The 19,230-nt window shown below is 40.9% G+C and overlaps 1 protein-coding gene across 2 annotated transcripts in view; it reads right to left on the bottom strand.

Moving 5' to 3' along the window:
• LOC127655044 (sushi, von Willebrand factor type A, EGF and pentraxin domain-containing protein 1-like) overlaps positions 1 to 19,230 on the bottom strand; it is a 105,891-nt gene that overhangs the window by 12,261 nt on the left and 74,400 nt on the right. For both annotated transcript variants that reach the window (XM_052142640.1, XM_052142648.1), the window contains exons 29-44: positions 18,971 to 19,094; positions 18,656 to 18,826; positions 18,208 to 18,381; positions 17,235 to 17,354; positions 14,083 to 14,259; positions 13,145 to 13,229; positions 10,803 to 10,994; positions 8,186 to 8,353; positions 7,017 to 7,692; positions 4,170 to 6,889; positions 3,853 to 4,081; positions 3,554 to 3,709; positions 3,112 to 3,175; positions 2,678 to 2,851; positions 2,343 to 2,519; positions 556 to 750 (exon numbers count right to left, since the gene is read on the bottom strand). In XM_052142640.1, the coding sequence (XP_051998600.1) occupies positions 556 to 750; positions 2,343 to 2,519; positions 2,678 to 2,851; positions 3,112 to 3,175; positions 3,554 to 3,709; positions 3,853 to 4,081; positions 4,170 to 6,889; positions 7,017 to 7,692; positions 8,186 to 8,353; positions 10,803 to 10,994; positions 13,145 to 13,229; positions 14,083 to 14,259; positions 17,235 to 17,354; positions 18,208 to 18,381; positions 18,656 to 18,826; positions 18,971 to 19,094 (5,602 nt within the window). The remainder of the gene's footprint in view (positions 1 to 555; positions 751 to 2,342; positions 2,520 to 2,677; positions 2,852 to 3,111; positions 3,176 to 3,553; positions 3,710 to 3,852; positions 4,082 to 4,169; positions 6,890 to 7,016; positions 7,693 to 8,185; positions 8,354 to 10,802; positions 10,995 to 13,144; positions 13,230 to 14,082; positions 14,260 to 17,234; positions 17,355 to 18,207; positions 18,382 to 18,655; positions 18,827 to 18,970; positions 19,095 to 19,230) is intronic.

Below are 19,230 nucleotides of genomic sequence, written 5' to 3'. Positions count from 1 at the left end.
TTGTACCATTGGTCAAATTTCATACCTTACACAGCTGTAATCAGCAGCTGAGCTTGAGTGTGATTACGAGAAACAGAAGTGCCTTAAACCACCAAAACATGCAGCTATCCTAAATCAGAAAGTCTGTTTTCTCTACACCTTGTTGATATGCAAATATTGTATTCAGTTTGGGGGTTTTCTGCAGTACATCCTGTTTAGATATATCAAGGGGACATTAGATATTAGAGTAGTGTTATGTAGGCTATCTGGAGGTTGTGTGCTAGCTTGAATGAAAGTTTCTTACATATTTCAGAGTCTCTTTCTATGTTGAGTGATTTGAGTGCATTTTCTATTTTCAAGCATTTTTTAAAAAGTTTATAATTTCAATTGTATGTTTTAATAAGAAAAAAAGAACAGTAAGCTCAGATTGAATTGTAATGCATGTACCTTTCCCTCTTTTTTGTGCAACATCTGTAGGACATTAAAATAAATTAATTGAAGTTGTTAATTTTAGCCTTTTAAAGCAACTGAAAACTACCTTAGTGTAAAAATGGAAAAAAGAAAGTTTGTACTCACTCTCACACACTGCACTAATGGGGGTCCAGGTCTGATCACTTCTGCAAGTTAAGGTGGCGGTCCCTTTTGCCTGGTTACCTTTGACCCGTTGACCTTTAGGACACTTGACTGGTACTGACTGTCCTACCAGGAAAACTTTCTGTGTAGTGTTGCTATTGACACCAGTCCAGCCAGTAGGAGGGTGGCATGATTTGGCTGTGGGGAGGGGGATAAGGTTTGAGATGTGTATATTTAAGCTATTTTGTCTTATTGTGCATGACTTTGTTGTTAAAATGGCTAAGCAGACCTATTATGCAGGAACATCAAATTTTCTTTGATATACAGTATTAATACTGTACTCTAAAAACATACTGTAAATTTCAGAACCCAAATCTTCCTCACCAGTCCAAAAAAGAGCATTTATAGTTGCCACCCTGCTGAAACGTTTCATTTGGAAATATATCTGTTCGTGACGTCCCCACACATTGCTCATTTATTTTTACACATCCCACAACAGAGAACAGGCCTTTCGTGGCTAAATATTTCTAACATAACACCTAAGGGGACCCATCTGGATATTTTGAATTATTTTGTATATGAGCTACATGAACTACATAGATTCTATGACCGCTGCCATGTATCTCACAGCTTTTAAAAGACACGGTGTCAAGTTACAACGCTGAAAGTGAGAAGAAAAAGCTGCTGCCTCTTGCTGATGCTCTCGATTTCAGGCGATGTGCACCTCAGTATGTGTGTGCATCATTACATTGTTCTTTGGACTATGATGTGCTAATTCTTTTCAGCTTGTGTCAGCGTCTATTATTTTAAAACCATCATAAATGATTCATGCTTTGCAAAGGAACTGTTATTGATGGGTGGGGCAGGTAAAAACCATTTCATTCATGAATATTTCCAATGTCATGACTGTTTGACAGTTCATGGTGATAACAGTTGTGCTTGATATTAACAGTTTAATTTATTCAGATGCAACATGTTGGAGGTGCTTTATGTGTAAACCCAGCAATTTTGTTTTATAATGTCATGGTTCATTCTCTTCTGATTGAGTTTGCTGAATTTGAGAGGCTGCATGATGTTAGCCAATCATAACAGTAGGCGTTTAAGTTTAAGGAAGCGCACAGTCCAATACCAAACGTTTCAGACAGAGTGCCAGAGACAGGGTGGAAAATGATCATATATTACTAAATTGGGACAGTTTTGGTGCAAAAAAAACTCTTATAACATTATCATTGGACCTCAGGGAAGATAATAAAATAATAAAAAAATAGCACATTACGACCCCTTTAAATGTTCCCTGCTTTGCAATGTAAACTGCATTCTCTCAGTGTCAAAGGGCATAAATAAAGCCTGACTTGGGCTTGAAAGCTTTATCTTGGAATATTTGACAAGTCTTGCAATGTTTGCAGAGAGAAAGGAATGCATATTCTTAGACTGAGAGTGAACAAAATGCCAATAAACAATAAACAAATACCTAACTTAACAGAAACAAGCAAATTAGGCTATAGGGCAATATCAATGGGCCTTAGGAAAAAGCATTCTTTTAAATTACACAATTAACTCTAAAAAGGGCTCTGAACCTATGTATTACACATAATCTTAAAACTGGAGTAAAACAATGGTTCTGTCCTTTATTATGTATTCTCTTACAAATATGTTTTATTTATTTTGTATTACTTGTTTTCTGTATAGTCGGTTATACAGTTTTACATGTAGTTGATAGGTCAATGGGCAAGCCCTTCATTCATAAAAGTCTCTCTTTAAAGTTTGTCACAATAGATTGCTTGACATACGTTTGCAGACAGGGAACGATGAACTCCAGGAGCTGTTTCCCAAACACATGACAAGAGACTCTCCCTGCAGCGTGTAGCCTTTCTCACACTGAAATTCAAGTGCACGCCCACTGGCTAGGTTGTGTTCCTGCACCTTTCCATTCAATAAGTCTGTTGGCTTCTCACAGCCCCCTGGGACTGAATATTTGTGTGTGTGTGTGTGTGTGTGCATTAGTAAAACAAAAAAAGGAGAGAGAGGGAAACAAAAACGTGAAATAGAGAAACTGAGATGGAACCTTATACTGTGGTCCTTCTATACATATACACACAATTACACAGTGACTGTTCAGTCTTACCTTCACATGCTGGTGGCGGTAAGCTCCATGTTCCATCAGCCTGACAAGTGATGTTATGTGGATAAACCAAACTCAGGCCTGAGTTACACATATAGCTGACAGTACTTTGGTATGTCTCACCACTGGACACAGTAACTGCATTGGCCACCACTGGTGGAGGACCACATGACACAGCTAAAAACAAGAGACAACAGATATGTTTGTTTAAATAGGATGAGATAATGTGTGAAAATGACAGAAAAGAATATATGGGTGCCAATATATTTCAAGTTCAACTACCTATGTATAAAATAGATATTTCTTTGTTGTGCTTGTGTTGTTCTGTCCTGATTAGTTCAAAGGCTAAATCTCATCTCTATTGAGATTGTTATTCTCCCTTTAACTTGAAAGGATAATTTTATTTATTATGTAATATTCCTCTGAAAAATTCTTACCAGCACACACTGGCTGAATGCCACTCCATGTTTTATCATACTGACATGTCTGAAAAGAGTCCCCCTAAAAGAGGGTGATGAGAAAAGAGAAAGATATAAAGATTGCTCTTGGCTGACAAACATACATCTGATTAACTATTGCAAAATCATTTGTGACTGGGATATTGCTACATTTGCTTAAAATGATAATTCACCTAAGGCACCCAAGAAAATTCTCTCATCATAAATCACCCTCATGTTGCAATTAAAGTGAATGGTGTGTGAGACTAACATCTCCTTTTGTGTTCCATGGAAGAAAGAATGTCATGCAGATTTGGAACAACATGTGAGAAAATTATGCTAGACTTTTTGGATGATCTATCCCTGCTGATTTTGTAATGTAAATAAAGGTAATGTAGCTTTCTTAAAATAAAATAAATTTCTGACATATAAAATCATGTACCAGCAGTTCAAATCCTGGCATACAAGTGTAACTAATAATATCTCCATAATTGTAGCTCTTGCCCTCAACAAAGCCATTGAGAATGGGGAGAGGCTTCTCACAAATGACAGGCACACAGGTCTTTGAAGAGAATGGTGGTGACCATTTGCTAAAGAGCTAGATCAAATAAGAGAGAAATAAAATGTTAAGACGTTAGTGTTAATGACAAAATCTTCATCAAACGATACTTGAATTGGTAGTCGTAAGAGCAAATGCACAGCATATAATCAAATATTTCAAACTCTTAGCACATTACTTACAGCACATTCAGATAACCCAGGTCCCTCAAGATAGTACCCTGGTCTACAGGAGATTATGACTGTGCCCCCTACAGGTGTGAGCTGCTTCCCTGTGACAACTAAATGGGTGAGGTTGGCAGGGAGGCTGCAGGGTGAAGGTCGACACCTAACACTGTGTTTTGACCAGGTCCCATCACTTTGACAGATAACGGAGTCTGTCTTTGTTGCTAATTCATACCCCTCTTTACACCTGCATCAGTTAGAAACATTTATTAGTTCAAGGTATTTATAGCTAAATATCTCATCTTTAGCTTTTATTCAAACACAAGACATATTACCTGTACTGAGCTTTGCTGCCATAGGTGATCACCAGTCCAACAGTCTCAGCATTCAAGAACAAAGGAGGCACGCCACAAGAAACAGGTTCACAGTTCAGATTGGGCTCCCCCCACCTGCCCAACCTTCCACAGGAGAGATGGGGGAAACCTTTCAAATGAAAGCCTGGCCTACAACGGTAGGTGACTGTGTCAATGGAGTAGGCAGCACTACCTTGTACGACAGCATTAGGCACAGTTGGCGGAGGGCTGGTACATCTCCCTCTGCTGCAGATAGGTACTCCTGGACTCCATACACCACCCTTGTCACATAAGGCCTCTGTGGGGCCAAGAGTTTTATAGCCTTCCTCACATCGGAACCAGACGCTAGCTCCACAGGTGTGGTCTCGGCCAAGAACAGCGCCATACTTCAGCACCGGGGGACTGCATACACATGGTCTGCATTCGGGAACCTCCCCTTGCCAGATTCCTTCAGCAGAACATCGTAAAACTGGACTGCCAATAACCTCATAGCCTGGGAAGCAAATATACTCCACAACATCATCAAAATTAAAGCTTGATCCATTCAGGTAACCATGGCTAATGTCCTCAGGTGGATCGCACGTGACTATGTCGCACCGTGGAAGGGGGTCATCCCATAGTCCATCACCTCTGCATATTAGAGTAGGATTTCCAGTCAAGATGTAACCAATGTCACACTCATACCTAACCATGCCATTGTAACCATAGTTTTTGCCTGTTACTCTGCCGTTTTCAATTACGGGTGGTTGACCACAGTTGGCTGGGAGGCATTTTGGAGCAGTCTCACTCCAACTGCCATTGGGCAAACAAACACTGGTCGGTGCTCCCTGTAGGACAAACCCGAGATTGCAGCTGAACAACAACCTCTTGCCAAATGTGTAGTCATCTCCTCTCACTAAAACCTCCTTTGAAACAACAGGGCGACCACAAGATACTGCTTTACACCATGGAGCTTTGTTGTCCCATTTTCCATCATCTTGGCAAGTTCTAGTTTCCACACCCTCTAGGACAAACCCACTATGGCATTCATAGTGAATAACTGCCTTGAAGTGAAAGTATTTTCCAAGCACCTCACCATTCGCAATGCCTCCAGGATCACCGCATGAGATAGGAAAACAGTAAGGAGCTTCATTGCTCCATTGGCGGCCAGAAATGCACTGTCGGACAGGCTGTCCATTGAGTTCGTAACCCTCCTCACAACTGTACTCTGCAAGGCTGCCAAGTGCGCTACTTGCTACTGCTACAGATCCATACTCAGGGCTGGGCGGTGTCTCACATTGTGCAGGAGCACACACAGGGGCTGTTCCATTCCATGTTCCATCTTCCTGACACATCAACAGAATGCCACCATTCGTTTCATACCCTGCATGGCAGTGATATTGAACCATGGACCCATGTAAAAAGCTATTCTCTACAGGTAACTGTTGGTCTGTATGTGTCTTGTCTTCTGCTAAAGGGTCTCTGGCCTTCATGTAGTCTCCAAAATCAATATGTGGAGGCAGGCCACAATCAGCAGGAGCACAAATGGGCTCAGAGCTTGACCAACCATATTCTTCGCAAGTGAGATGATTATTACCAACTAGGAAGAAACCTGGGAAGCAGCTATAAAAGATAGTGACCCCAAACTTATGGTCCCTTCCTTCCACAAAGCCATTGTCAATAGGTTTAGGAGGAGAACAGTAGATTTGCACACAGGAAGGAGCCTCCTGGTCCCATTCTCCATTCTCCAGACAGGTGAGTGTTTCTGGGCCTTGTAAGCGGTATCCCCTCTGGCAGAAATATGTAACAGTTTGGCTAAACTGGAGCTTTGAATACTTAACCGAGCCATTGGGAATATCCTTAGGTGCAGCACACTTAACAGGGTGACATACAGGTACACCTCCTATCCACAACCCGCTTTGACCACAAAGTACAGTGTTGTTACCTACTAAGTCATACCCTGCTTTACAGCTATAAATGGCAGTGCTGAGGTACATGAGACCATGAACATCCACAATTCCATTTGATATCTCCTCAGGCTGTGGGCATTCAACAGGAATGCATTCAGGATAAGGTTTGCTCCAGGTTCCATCTGCCTGGCAGCCAACAGAAGCTTCTTTCCGCAGAGTAAAGCCATCCATGCAGGAGTAGTTCACGACACTCCCGAAGTAGGATGGTGTATCGGATGGGTCACCAAAGGAAATATCAGGAGGAGGTCCACAGATCACTTGCTTGCAGACAGGGAAAGAGTCATTCCACTCCTGTGATGGGGTGCAACGAAGAATTTGTGCACCATGAAGAACATAGCCTTCCTCACAAGAAAGCTCCACTGTGCCAGAGTCAGAATCTAATACATGCAGTACGAGATGATTCTCTTCTAAAGGTGGCTCGGGGCACTGAACAGGGGAGCAAAGTGGGATTGTGCTCTTGTCCCACTTTCCGAACTTTAAACATGTCCATGCAGAATCTCCAATAAGTTCATATCCCTCATTGCAGACAAATTCTACCTTACTGCCAACCTCAAAGGTAGAGGCATGATAGCGTCCATTTTTGATATCAGGTGGGGTGGAACAGGTGAGGAGGACACAAACAGGAGGGTTTCTGTTTGACCATTGTTTGTCAGCCATGCATATACGTTCAGGCTTCCCAGTCAGGCGATAACCATCATTGCAAGCATAGGTCACCTTACTGCTGTACACATAGCTGTTGTTTCTCATTTGGCCCTATAGAGAAAAAATAAACATACACATTTCATAATGTATGTAAAATGATTCAGGATTGCATTTAAACCACTAAACAAGTATAAATGCAATGGATATTTATTACATTGATAGATTGCATTCTATTTACCTGGACGAAACCATTAGCCAAGTGAGGTGGCTTGGGGCAAGAAACAGGCTGACATGTAGGCAAGACACCACCCCATTCACCGCTGGCTTTACAAATCCTCCTTTTCTCTCCTCGAATGAAATAACCTTTATCACAGCTGTATGCAATCACAGCTCCAAAACTATAATTACTCCCACTTACATAGCCTTTCTCAATACTCTCTGGCTTTGAGCATCTTACAGGCATACAGCCAATGTCCAAAGTTGAAGGTGTCCATTCCCCTCCTATCAGGCACTTCACTGTTCCTGTTGTATTGAGAACAAAGCCCTCCTCACACTTGTAGCTGACCTCTGTGTTGCTTGCATACTTCGGTTTGTTGATGGAGTCCAGAATGGCATGAGGTAAATCTGGTGGGCGCTGGCAAAAGTTGGCAATACAGCGAGGAATACCAAAGCCTTCTGGGGGTGCCCAAATACCTTGGGCATTGCAGAAAAGTTTAGTATTGTTACCAGCAGTGTAGCCATCATTACAGAAGAAGTTAGCCATGTCACCAAACAGCTGGTGTCCAATATCAGGAAGGTAGGCATGGTCAACTGGTGGTGGTGGCCCACAAGACCGAGGTGCACACTGGGCAGAATGCTGAGTCCAATTACCACTTGGGAGACATTCCTGAGTTTCTACGCCAAGCAAGGTGTAACTACAACAAGACAAATAGGATTTAAGTCTTTCTTGAGTAGTGTCCTAAAACTTCAATATTTATCTGATTTAGTGATAACAATGATGGACCCTTTTCCCATTTTCAGCTTTGGAACGTGGAACAGCAAATATTATTTTAGCATTCTCATTTGCTCCCATAGCAAAAGAAAAGAAATCCACTATTATAGGAAAAAAAGAGATGGATTACAGCAGTCAGAAGAGACAAAGATGCCAAATTTACTGCTATTGCGAATGTATTTGATATTACTTATTTTTTAAATGCAAGGGTAATATAGCACCAAAAAAAGTTAATATAAATATTAAATAATGTATACATTTTGTACTAGATTTACGATTCTAAATCAAGATGGAAATGTGTAATCACTGTCTGTGAAAAGAGTCCATGGTGTCACTGGTATCAGTATACACAGATAAGTTTAATCTGATCAAAGCTATTGTCACAAATGATACATACTGTAAATTAAGTAATTTACCCCTCTTTGCAAATATAGTAGACTCGGCTGCCCATTGTGAAGTTGTCACCCTTAATCACAGCACCTGTCAAAGGAGGAGGTTTGCCACAGTTCACTCTGGCACAGACAGGGGGAGGAGATGCCCACTCGCCTGATGCCTCACAATGCAGATCCATGGCACCCTGCAATCTTTTAAAACAAACTAGCAGTGTCAATGCATTCACTAACATCCATATTTTATAAGCACTAGAGGTCGGCCGATAGTGGATTTTGCCGATACGATAACTAAGGTGGTGGAAAAGTCTGATAACTGATTAATCGAATGATAGTTTTTCAAATTAAATTATAGAATGTCAAAACGAATTTTTGTTTTCTTACTATGACAGGCACAGAATAAGAGTCCTAAATTAATACCAACCAAAATCCCCCAAAATAACCAGAACATTTCAAATTTGGAGCATAATGTGGGACTTTTTAAAGTATAAACAAGTCTGAAACATGACAGGGACTCTTATTTTGAAATTACTTTGTCACAAGGTCTCTTCCTTAGTCTTGAAGGAAACAGGGGAAGGGGGTGTAAACGCTCCACGTAAATATTTATTTTACACACTTTTTCTAACACACAAAGGATTGCTTTTCAGCACACTTTTCACTGCAAACACAAACAGTAGAGTTTATTTTAGAGATAATTAGGATAGATGACAGGTGTCAATCCTTACCGTTCTTCCTCTCTCAGCCTCACTCTCCATAGAAGTCACTCGGCCACACCATCCCTAAAGTCATGGGGACAGCCTCCCTCCAAGGTTTTAGTAAATTGAGGTGGTAAATCTGACATGCTCTGCCTCTATACGTTCGTTTAACCTCATAATCGTGTGATCTCAAATGGCCCTTACCAATAAGCCAGTAATTTATAGCTGGATGTGGGGAGTTATACAAGGACTTTATCTCCCGGTGTAAATTCTTGTAGCCGAGTACCCCATTATACAGCCGGCTTTGACGTTCTTGAGCCTTGAGCAAATACTTCTGTGTTCTCAGGTCAAGAACATATACAATTTATTTTTTGCTGTTTGAAGGTCCCTCCTCCCAATTTTCTATGGCAGCAAGGACACCCATACAATAATTAAAATGGGGAGAACCCCGTGGAGGCTTGGCAAATAATAGGGTCTCAAGCCACTTGTCCCAGTTTCGAGTGTCTTCCTGCACGAATTTACAGATCATATCTTTATTGTCCGATTAAAACGTTCAACCAAATCATCCATTCTGGGGAGCTAAACGCTGGTCCGAATCAGTTTAATCCCCAATAATTCATACAGTTTGCGTAGTTAACGTGACAAACTTTGAGCCCTGATCAGTGAGGATTTCTTTCTGAATCCCCACTAGGGAGATTATTCTGAAGAGTGCCTCTGTAATACAACATGCTGAGATGTTGCGCAGAGGCTCTGCTTCCGGATATCACTTTTCATAGTCCACCAGAACCAAAACAAAGTGATGCCCTCATGACGTCTGCTTTAAGGGTCTGACGAGGTCCATGCCAATTCTTTTGAAGGGGATCTTGATTAATGGAAAGGGGTACAATGGCGCTTTTGAGGTGGCCGAGGGATTCACCAAATGACATTCACAGCATGCCGCACACCACCAGCGAAAATCTCTGTGAATGCCCAGCCAATAGAAATGGGCCATCAGACGGTCTAGTGTTTTTCCCTGTCCTAAATGACCCTCCATCGGATTATAATGATTCGTCTGGAATAACGTTTCCTGACGGCTCTTCTCTTACAATCAATTGGGTTGTATCCTCCTTTGTCTGAGCATCGATACAACCGATCCTTAATAATCAAAAAGTACCGAAATGTGAGTGCAATGTCTTGCTGGAGGCACTGACCATCAATCACATTCACTTGGTCATAGGCGTGCCTAAGGGTCTTATCTCGTGTCTGATCCAGAGCGAAATCGCCAGCAGGGAATCCTCTAAGGGCTGGGGAAGCCAAGACTTCCCCCTCCCTTACGTCCTCCTGATGTGGATGTAGACGACCCTGGCTCTGCCTCCCCAGCCAGCGAGTCACACACCTCACACCAATACGCTTTGTTGCAGGACCCATCCACACACATTCCCCTTAATAAAGTAGTAAATGCCGGCCAATTCGAACCACTCCACCGTTCCTGTCGGTACCTTGGTAACTGTTCCAGTACCACCAGATCGAGCACTTCATCTGCGCCGCGTTCTTCAGCCAGTAGCCACCTTCGGCATGTACCGGAGCTGTTGGGAAAATGCGCATCGGTGACCATGTTCATGGCAAGAGTCCAGTGAGCGGAAGTGTTGCTGATGTTGTTCTGGGCTGCGGCCGACCCTTTGCAGAATGGCCTTCCTCAAGTCCTTGTACACCAGGAGGTTGGCTGTGGGAAGTTGTTGAGCCGCGAGCTGGGCTTCCCTGGACAACAGCAGCAGTAGGTGGGCTGCCCACTGGGTGCTCGGCCACACCCTCATCTCCACAGATGTTATGATGAAAAAATTATTGCTAATTATCTGCATATATTTTTGCTGATAACGATAGTACCAAAAAGCAACTATCGGCACCAATTAATCGGTTAAATCGATATATCGGCCTACCTCTAATAAGTGATGCAAAGTATTCAACTTTACCTGTATCCTTCAATGCAGGTATATGTTAGGGTGGATAGGTAGACTTTTCCGTTGAGGGTATACTTGGCATAATCCACTGCTGGAGGCTCACCGCAGGTAACAGGCAGACAAACAGGGGGGTCTCTGCTCCACTTTAAATTAGATTGACACTGGCTTTCTATTGGCTCATGGGGGACATAGCCCTTCTCACAACTGCAGCAGACCAGAAAAGGCAAAGATTATCTACACACACAAAAAAAAACATTCTTTCCAGTTAAATGCAATTGAGGGCTGAACAATTTGGACAAAAAATCTAATTGAGATTATTTTGAAAAATATTGTGATTTTAACTGCGATATGATTATTAACATTTAAAAAAATAAATGTATACCATTTTCTCACAATTTGGAATGGCCAATTCCCACTACTTGGTAGGTCCTTGTAGTGGTGCGGTTACTCTCCTCAATCTGGGTGGCAGAGGACAAGTCTCAGTTCCCTCTGCTTCTTAGACCGTCAATCCGCACAGTTTATCTTATTACGTGGCTTGCTGTGCAAGACAACGTGGAGACTCCAACTATCCTCCGCAATCCACGCACAACTTACCATGTGCCCCATTGAGAGCAAGAACCACTAATTGCGACCACGATGAGGTTACCCCATATGAATCTACCCTCCCTAGCAGCCGGGCCAATTTGGTTGCTTAGGAGATCTGGCTGGAGTCACTAAGCACACCCTGGATTCGAACTCACAACTCCAGGGGTGGCAGTCAGTGTCAATACTCACTGAGCTACCCAGGCCCTATGATTATTAACATAAAAAATTAAATAGTAAGTGTTCCTTAGTATAGTATATAACAGTATAGAAATACTGTTCAAGAAAGAGTGTGATAGGGTCTTACCCCCCCTTTTTATCATTATTTTTTGGAACCCGATAAGAAGTTATGAAGTTAAGTAATTATTATGTAAATATATTTTTAGAATATTAACAACAACAACAAAAACTATTATTATTCGTTTTATTATTATTATTATAAAACAGTAGCATATTTATTTAATATATTCAAAACCTGCATGCGACATATTTTTTTTTTTAGCAGAAGCTTTTATTTTGGCAGTACACTGAAGGAAGACCTTTCTGAAACACTCTCATCCACACTTCTGTCAGCAAAACCCAGTGTTTTGAGGTTATTTTAGATTTGTATTACTTACTACAAGTGGCAAAGCATATTTGGAATAACACAAATGTGCAATTAGTGAATCTAGTGTGCTGTAAATTTAACACGCTTTACTCACGTGTCCTTTATTAACACTACAGAGATCTGAGCTGTGCTCATACAGTAAGCACAATGAGCAGCGCTTATTTATTATAATAAACGATGTATTTATTTCATTAAATTGTAGCCTTTGCAGTTTGATAATCACGCTATGTCATATTGCAATTGTATTTAGTCATATTAAATTTTATTTAGTTTAATCGTTCAGCCCTTGTACAAATCAGTGATGTGCAGTGTATTAACCGGGTACCCCTTCAAACCCCACAACCCTGAAAAAAAAAAGCCCAAAACACACACACACACACACATACACACACACACACACACATACCATGTAATATTACATCACAGTCCTCTTAGGCCTATTTTTGGTCTTACTTGTTCTGTTGTGTTTCTTGCATAACTGTTTTTCTGAAGATTCTGACATCGCAATAGTGAAAACAAAGTCTCTTTCACTGGGATTACGATTGCGCACATCACAGGAAAGTTGTCAATTAGTCTATTCGTTTGAAGAAAATAATATCAGTTGGATTAATTGCTGGTAACTCCTCCAAGGTTTTTAAGACTGCATGCTCTGTCTGTAGCTGGAACATGTTGCACTGTTCACCGTCAGAATCGGGTAGAGACGCAAATGCTGCCAGAGGAAAGGAAACTAAGTGCTTCTCCTTGGAGCTGTGCAGACTCCTGAGTCCTGACAGCCAGGACCCAAGGTGAGAATAATTAATTTGATTGGTCAGATTTGCTGTCTTTCTGCTAATACAAATGAATTACAGAACCCTTCAAAATCTCCTGTGTGGCCGCAATAATGTTGAGCTACAGCGCGATAAAGAGTCATTCTGATTGTTTCACTCCGTCAAACAGGATAAATGATGCAAAAACATAATTGATTAATTGATTTTTGACACGTTTTAATTGATTTATTTATAATATGAATATGTGTATAAATAATATTTCCATCCTCATTAATGTCACCCTTTCTCTGAAGGATTTGAAGGGTCTGACTGCACACCACTGTTACAAATACAGTCCCTCTAAAGATTTGCTACAATACCTCAGAAACCGATTCTACATCTAACACTGACAGTGATACCTGAAAGTCACCTTGCTTCCGTATGTGAAGTTTGTCCCTTTCAGTATTCCATATTCTGGGAGAGGGGGAGGAGCACAGGAAAGGGCTAAGGGGGGAAAGTTTAATAGGAAAATCATTAGAACAAACAAGCAGATTATATTCTGTGCTCAACTACATGAATTGAAATTCAGACAGTCATTGTCATCTTCACATTAAATTCTGTTATGTCAAGAGAAAAAACAAAACAAAACTAAGTTAAAAGAGTGTACCCAGAATGTGTAAAAATGTAATTTGATTGGTGTGCAGTGGCTTAAGGTTGCAAGGCATTAAAAGCCATTTCAAGTTGTTGGCCAGGGATAAGGATAACACTCAGACAATGCAGAAACACTGAATTGTTCCAACAACAAGGACAGAACAAAGCTACACAGTTGTTTATCCGGTCAGGTTGCCAACATATAATGTACAGTCTCTATATCTCTATCAGGCAAGTTACTCAATCCAATCACATGTGAGAGCAGTGAGGCTTGGTCACAGGGTCACACATACATCTACATTTAAATTAGAGGCTAAAACCATTTGCATTCCAATATCTCTTTTTATAATACAACATCAGTCCATTAGTTCAATATACTGTGTATACTATTTTATAATTTTTATTCTAGATTAGATTCATTAATAGATTAGATTAATAATGTTCTGGATTTCTATAACAAAATAGTTGTGTGTTAGCATTTCTGCATGTTTACTTATTATGTTGGCAACCTTTAGCACTGATAAACAGTATCTCCTGACAATACTGTTCCAACCGATACAGAATAATGTTTATAAAAAAAAGGCAGCAAAAATAATTTTGAATCTGATCCAAAGCACATTTCTTACAACACACAAAAACAAAATATCAGATTGCTGTTACAATAAAGTTAATGTATAATGCTGTCCTATCTGAGAGTATGCAGTACCTCTGCAGTATGGGACAGCTCCCTCCCAAATTCCTTCCCCTGAGCAGGACATATGAGATGAGCCAATTAGCTCATAGCCCTCTGTACAGGAAAATACCACATCATTGCCCATGATGAAGCTACTGCCCTTACGGTGCCCAAACTCGGGAACACCTGGATCTTGACATTTCACTGGCTCTAGTGAGAGATAAAGAAACAAATTACTGTCTTCAAGTCAATTGACTTATTTATTTTGTACTCAGTAATTTTTCCTAATTTTATTTTTTTACCCCAAAATAAATGAAGAGCACTTCTGAAATATATATATATATATATATATATATATATATATATATATATATATATATATATAATATACACACACACAATGCATCCGGAAAGTATTCACAGTGCTTCACTTTTTCCACATTTTGTTATGTTACAGCCTTATTCCAAAATGGATTAAATTCATTATTTTCCTTAAAATTCTACAAACAATACCCCATAATGACAACGTGAAAGAAGTTTGTTTGAAATCTTTGCAAATGTATTAAAAAAAAAAAAAAAAAAAAAAATCACAGCTGTGAATATGTATTCACAGCCTTTGCCATGACACTCAAAATTGAGCTCAGGTGCATCCTGTTTCCACTGATCATCATTGAGATGTTTCTACAACTTGATTGGAGTCCACCTGTGGTAAATTCAGTTGATTGGACATGATTTGGAAAGGCACACACCTGTCTATATAAGGTCCCACAGTTAACAGTGCATGTCAGAGCACAAACCAAGCCATGAAGTCCAAGGAATTGTCTGTAGACCTCCAAGACAGGATTGTATCAAGGCACAGATCTGGGGAAGGGTACAGAAAAATGTCTGCAGCATTGAAGGTCCCAATGAGCACAGTGGCCTCCATGGAGCTGGCCACCCGGCCAAACTGAGCGATCGGGGGAGAAGGGCCTTGGTCAGGGAGGTGACCAAGAACCCGATGACCAAGAAGCACTCCACCAATCAGGCCTGTATGGTAGAGTGGCCAGATAGAAGCCACTCCTCAGTACAAGACACATGACAGCCAGCCTGGAGTTTGCCAAAAGGCACCTGAAGGACTCTAAGACCATGAAAAACATCTGGTCTGATGAAACAAAGACTGCTTGGCCTGAATAGCAAGCGTCATGTCTGGAGGAAACCAGGCACCACTCATCACCTGGCCAATACCATCCCTACAGTGAAGCATGGTGGTCATGCTGTGGGGATGTTTTTCAGCGGCAGGAACTGGGAAAACCTGCTCCAGAGCGCTCTGAACCTCAGACTGGAGTGAAGGTTCATCTTCCAACAGGACAACAACCCTAAGCACACAGCCAAGATAACAAAGGAGTGGCTACGGGACAACTCTGTGAATGTCCTTGAGTGGCCCAGACTTGAACCCGATTGAACATCTCTGGAGAGATCTGAAAATGGCTGTGCACTGACGCTCCCCATCCAACCTGGTGGAGCTTGAGAGGTCCTGCAAAGAAGAATGGGAGAAACTTCCCAAAACTAGGTGTGCCAAGCTTATATTATCATACACAATAATACTTGAGGATGTAATTGGTGCCAAAGGTGCTTCAACAAAGTATTGAGCAAAGGCTGTGAATACTTATGTGCAATAATTAATTTAATACATTTTGGAATAAGGCTGTAACATAACAAAATGTGGAAAAAGTGAAGCACTGTGAATACTTTCCGGATGCACTGTATATATACACACAGTGTACACTCACCGACCACTTTATTATGTACACCTGTACACCTACTTATTCATGCGATCATCTAATCAGCCAATTGTGTGGAAGCAGTGCAATGCAAAATATCATGCAGATATGGGTCAGGAGCTTCAGTTAAGGTTCACATCAACAATCAGAATGGGGAAAAATGTGATCTCAGTGATTTAGACCGTGGCATGATTGTTTTTGCCAGATGGTCTGGTTTGAGTATTTCTGTAACTGCCGATCTCCTGAGATATTCTCCAGAGAGTAAAGAGGATGGTGCTAAAAACAAAAACCATCCAGTGAGGGGTAGTTCTACGGATAGAAATGTCTCGTTGATGAGAGAGGTCAATGGAGAATGGCCTGAAAGTTTTGAGATGACAGAAAGGCTATGGTAACTCAGATAACCACTCTGTACGATTGTAGAGCGCAGAATAGCATCTCAGAAAGCACAACATGTCGAAACTTGAGGCGGATGTGCTACAACAGCTAGGGTTCCACTTCTGTCAGCCAGTCAGCAAGCAGTTTTGTACCCCACAGCCATTGTGTCCTTGAGCAAGGCACAACTCCATGAGGGGATTGTCCCTGTAATAAGTGCATTATAAGTTGCTCTGGATAAGAGCATTTGCCAAATGCATAAATGTAAAGGTAAAACAGAAAGCTAAGGCTGCAGTGGGCCTACCATCTGTGTACCTCAGCAGAAATTGATATTCATCAGACCAGCTATGTTTTCCAGTCTTTAACTGTCCTATTTTGGTGAGCCCGTGCCAACTGCAGCCTTAGCTTTCTGTTCTTGGCTGACAGATGTGGAACCCAATTTATTAGAGATGTGGTCTTCTGCTGTTGTAGCTCATCTGCCTTGAGGTTCGACATGTTGTGCATTCTGAGATGCTATTCTGCTCACTACAATTGTACAGAGGGGTTATCAGAGTTACCGTAGCCTTTCTTTCAGCTCGAACCAGTCTGGCCATTCTCCTAATCAACAAGGCATTTCTGTCCACAGAACTGCTGCTCATTGAATGTTTTGTGTTTTTGGCACAATTCAGAGTACTCTAGAGACTGTTGTGTTTGAAAATTCCAGAAGATCAACAGTTGTAGATATACTCATACCAGCCCATCTGGCACCAAAAATCATGCCACGGTCCAAATCTCGGAGATCACATATTTTCCCCTGATGGTTGATGTGAACATTAAATGAAGGTCCTGATTGCATGATTTTATGCATTGTACTGCTGCCAAACGACTGACTGATTAGATAATAATATTAAACTATAAAAATCTATTATAAAAATACTAAAGTTTGAAAATATGATAATCAAAATAAAGAGTAAAATAAACGTTAACCATTTCAGTTTTTATGGTGTAATCAATTTTTAATTTGTATACATTTTTCAACATTATCGACAGTACCAAAGTTGTGGCATAGTTTACCTGTGCAGTTTCTTCCATCTCCACTGTAAGGGTGTATGCAGGTGCATATATGAGAGCCGTCTGTGTTCTGGCAACTAGCATGTTTATCACATTCAGACCCCAGAGCACATTCATCCACATCTGTAATGTAAGTAAAAACCAACACAGCCACACACACACATGTTGGGTTTCCATGTTTTTTGGGGACTTTCCATAGACATAATGATTTTATACTGTACAAACTTTATGTTCTATCCACTAACCCTACCCCTAAACCTAACCCTCACAGAAATGCATTTTTACATTTTCAAAAACATAATTTAATATGATTTATAAGCTGTTTTCCTCAAAGAGAACTGACAAATTGTCCCCACAACGTCAGAAATGTCAGGTTTTACTATCATTATGGGGACATTTTGTCCCCACAAAGTGATAAATACACGCACACACACACACACACACACACACACACACACACACACACACACACACACACACACACACACACACACACATGTTGTGTTTCCATGTTTTATGGGGACTTTCCATAAACATAATGGTTTTTATACTGTACAAACTTTATATTCTATCCCTAAACCTAACCCTACCCCTAAACCTAACCCTCACAGAAAACTTTCTGCATTTTTACATTTTCAAAAACATCATTTAGTATGATTTATAAGCTGTTTTCCTCATGGGGACCGACAAAATGTCCCCACAAGGTCAAAAATTTCGGGTTTTACTATCCTTATGGGGACATTTGGTCCCCACAAAGTGATAAATACACGCTCACACATACACACACACACACACACACACACACACACACACACACAAAGTGCAAATGAGAGAACTAAGACAAACATAATGTAAAAAGATATTCCAGGCTCCAGGTGCACCTTTGTATTCTGGTGTTGTATAACTCTGATGTAGACATATTGTAGACCTATTGACAATTCAGTGCTTCTCTCAGCATTTGCTGTGCATCTCTTACCCAGACATGCAGGTGGGTTGGCGGTCCATTTGCCATTATTTACACACAGCATCTTGCTCTCCCCGAGCAGGTAGAAGCCTGGTTTACATTGATAAAACACTGAGCTACCAGCATAGAAATCCTCTCCATGATACTGGCCATGCTCCAGGTCAGGGGGAGGACCACATTCCACACCTACAGAAAAACGACATTGACAATTCACTGTGTCATGGGTAACATTAATGAGCATTTCATGACATGCATGTACTGTATATGCAGTATACACTTGTATATTCCTGTAGGTGCATAAATGTGTCTTTTATGTTACAGCTTGTATTTGAAAACAAGGTGAAGTGTGTTATTTATGTACAGTTTCTGAGATCCTTTTGAAAATATGTTTGTGTTATCAAGGCCAGCACACATGCACAGTACGTCCTCTGGTGTGTATGTTTGCTTTCACATTACTCACGTTCACAAATTGGCTCTGCATGGTTCCACTGTCCTCTGTTTAAGCACTGCTGCACTGGTTCCCCCACCAGATAGAAGCCGGGACTGCAAGAGAACTGCACCTTCGAGTCTGGGCTCACTGCTTTACTGGAAGAGCGAAGTTGAGGAACAGAAGCCTCCAGCAGAGGGCAGTCTAACAAAGACCAAAACAATGGAAAATAAATGTCAGACTGTGGTGTTAATATCAAATAGCATAAATACTGTTCATTGTAGACCACATACTGTAAACATACATTATATGTATGCAAACACTACAAATTAATTTGTTAATTCTTACTAGAACAGAATATGCTCTTGCTGCTGGTCTTTACTCTTCCTGTGACCCCTCCCAAGAAGTCAGGCCAAGCAAACACATTCCCTTTCTGCAGATCACGTGGACAGCTGCTGGCTAGAGACCTGATCTGAGAACAGTGGAAATGGAAGAATAAGTTAGCAGGCTAGAATAACTCTGTTTATGTGCTGGTCTCAGAAAAGTTCAGAGAGATATTATCCTGTTTTTTTATGTTATGGGATTAATTTACTTTTCTTCATTTGGCA

This window comes from Xyrauchen texanus, chromosome 2 (assembly GCF_025860055.1).
Source record: "Xyrauchen texanus isolate HMW12.3.18 chromosome 2, RBS_HiC_50CHRs, whole genome shotgun sequence".
In the NCBI taxonomy this organism is placed as follows: domain Eukaryota; kingdom Metazoa; phylum Chordata; class Actinopteri; order Cypriniformes; family Catostomidae; genus Xyrauchen; species Xyrauchen texanus.
Note: the sequence above shows the minus strand (reverse complement) of the source record. Positions and strands in the feature narration are given on the sequence as shown.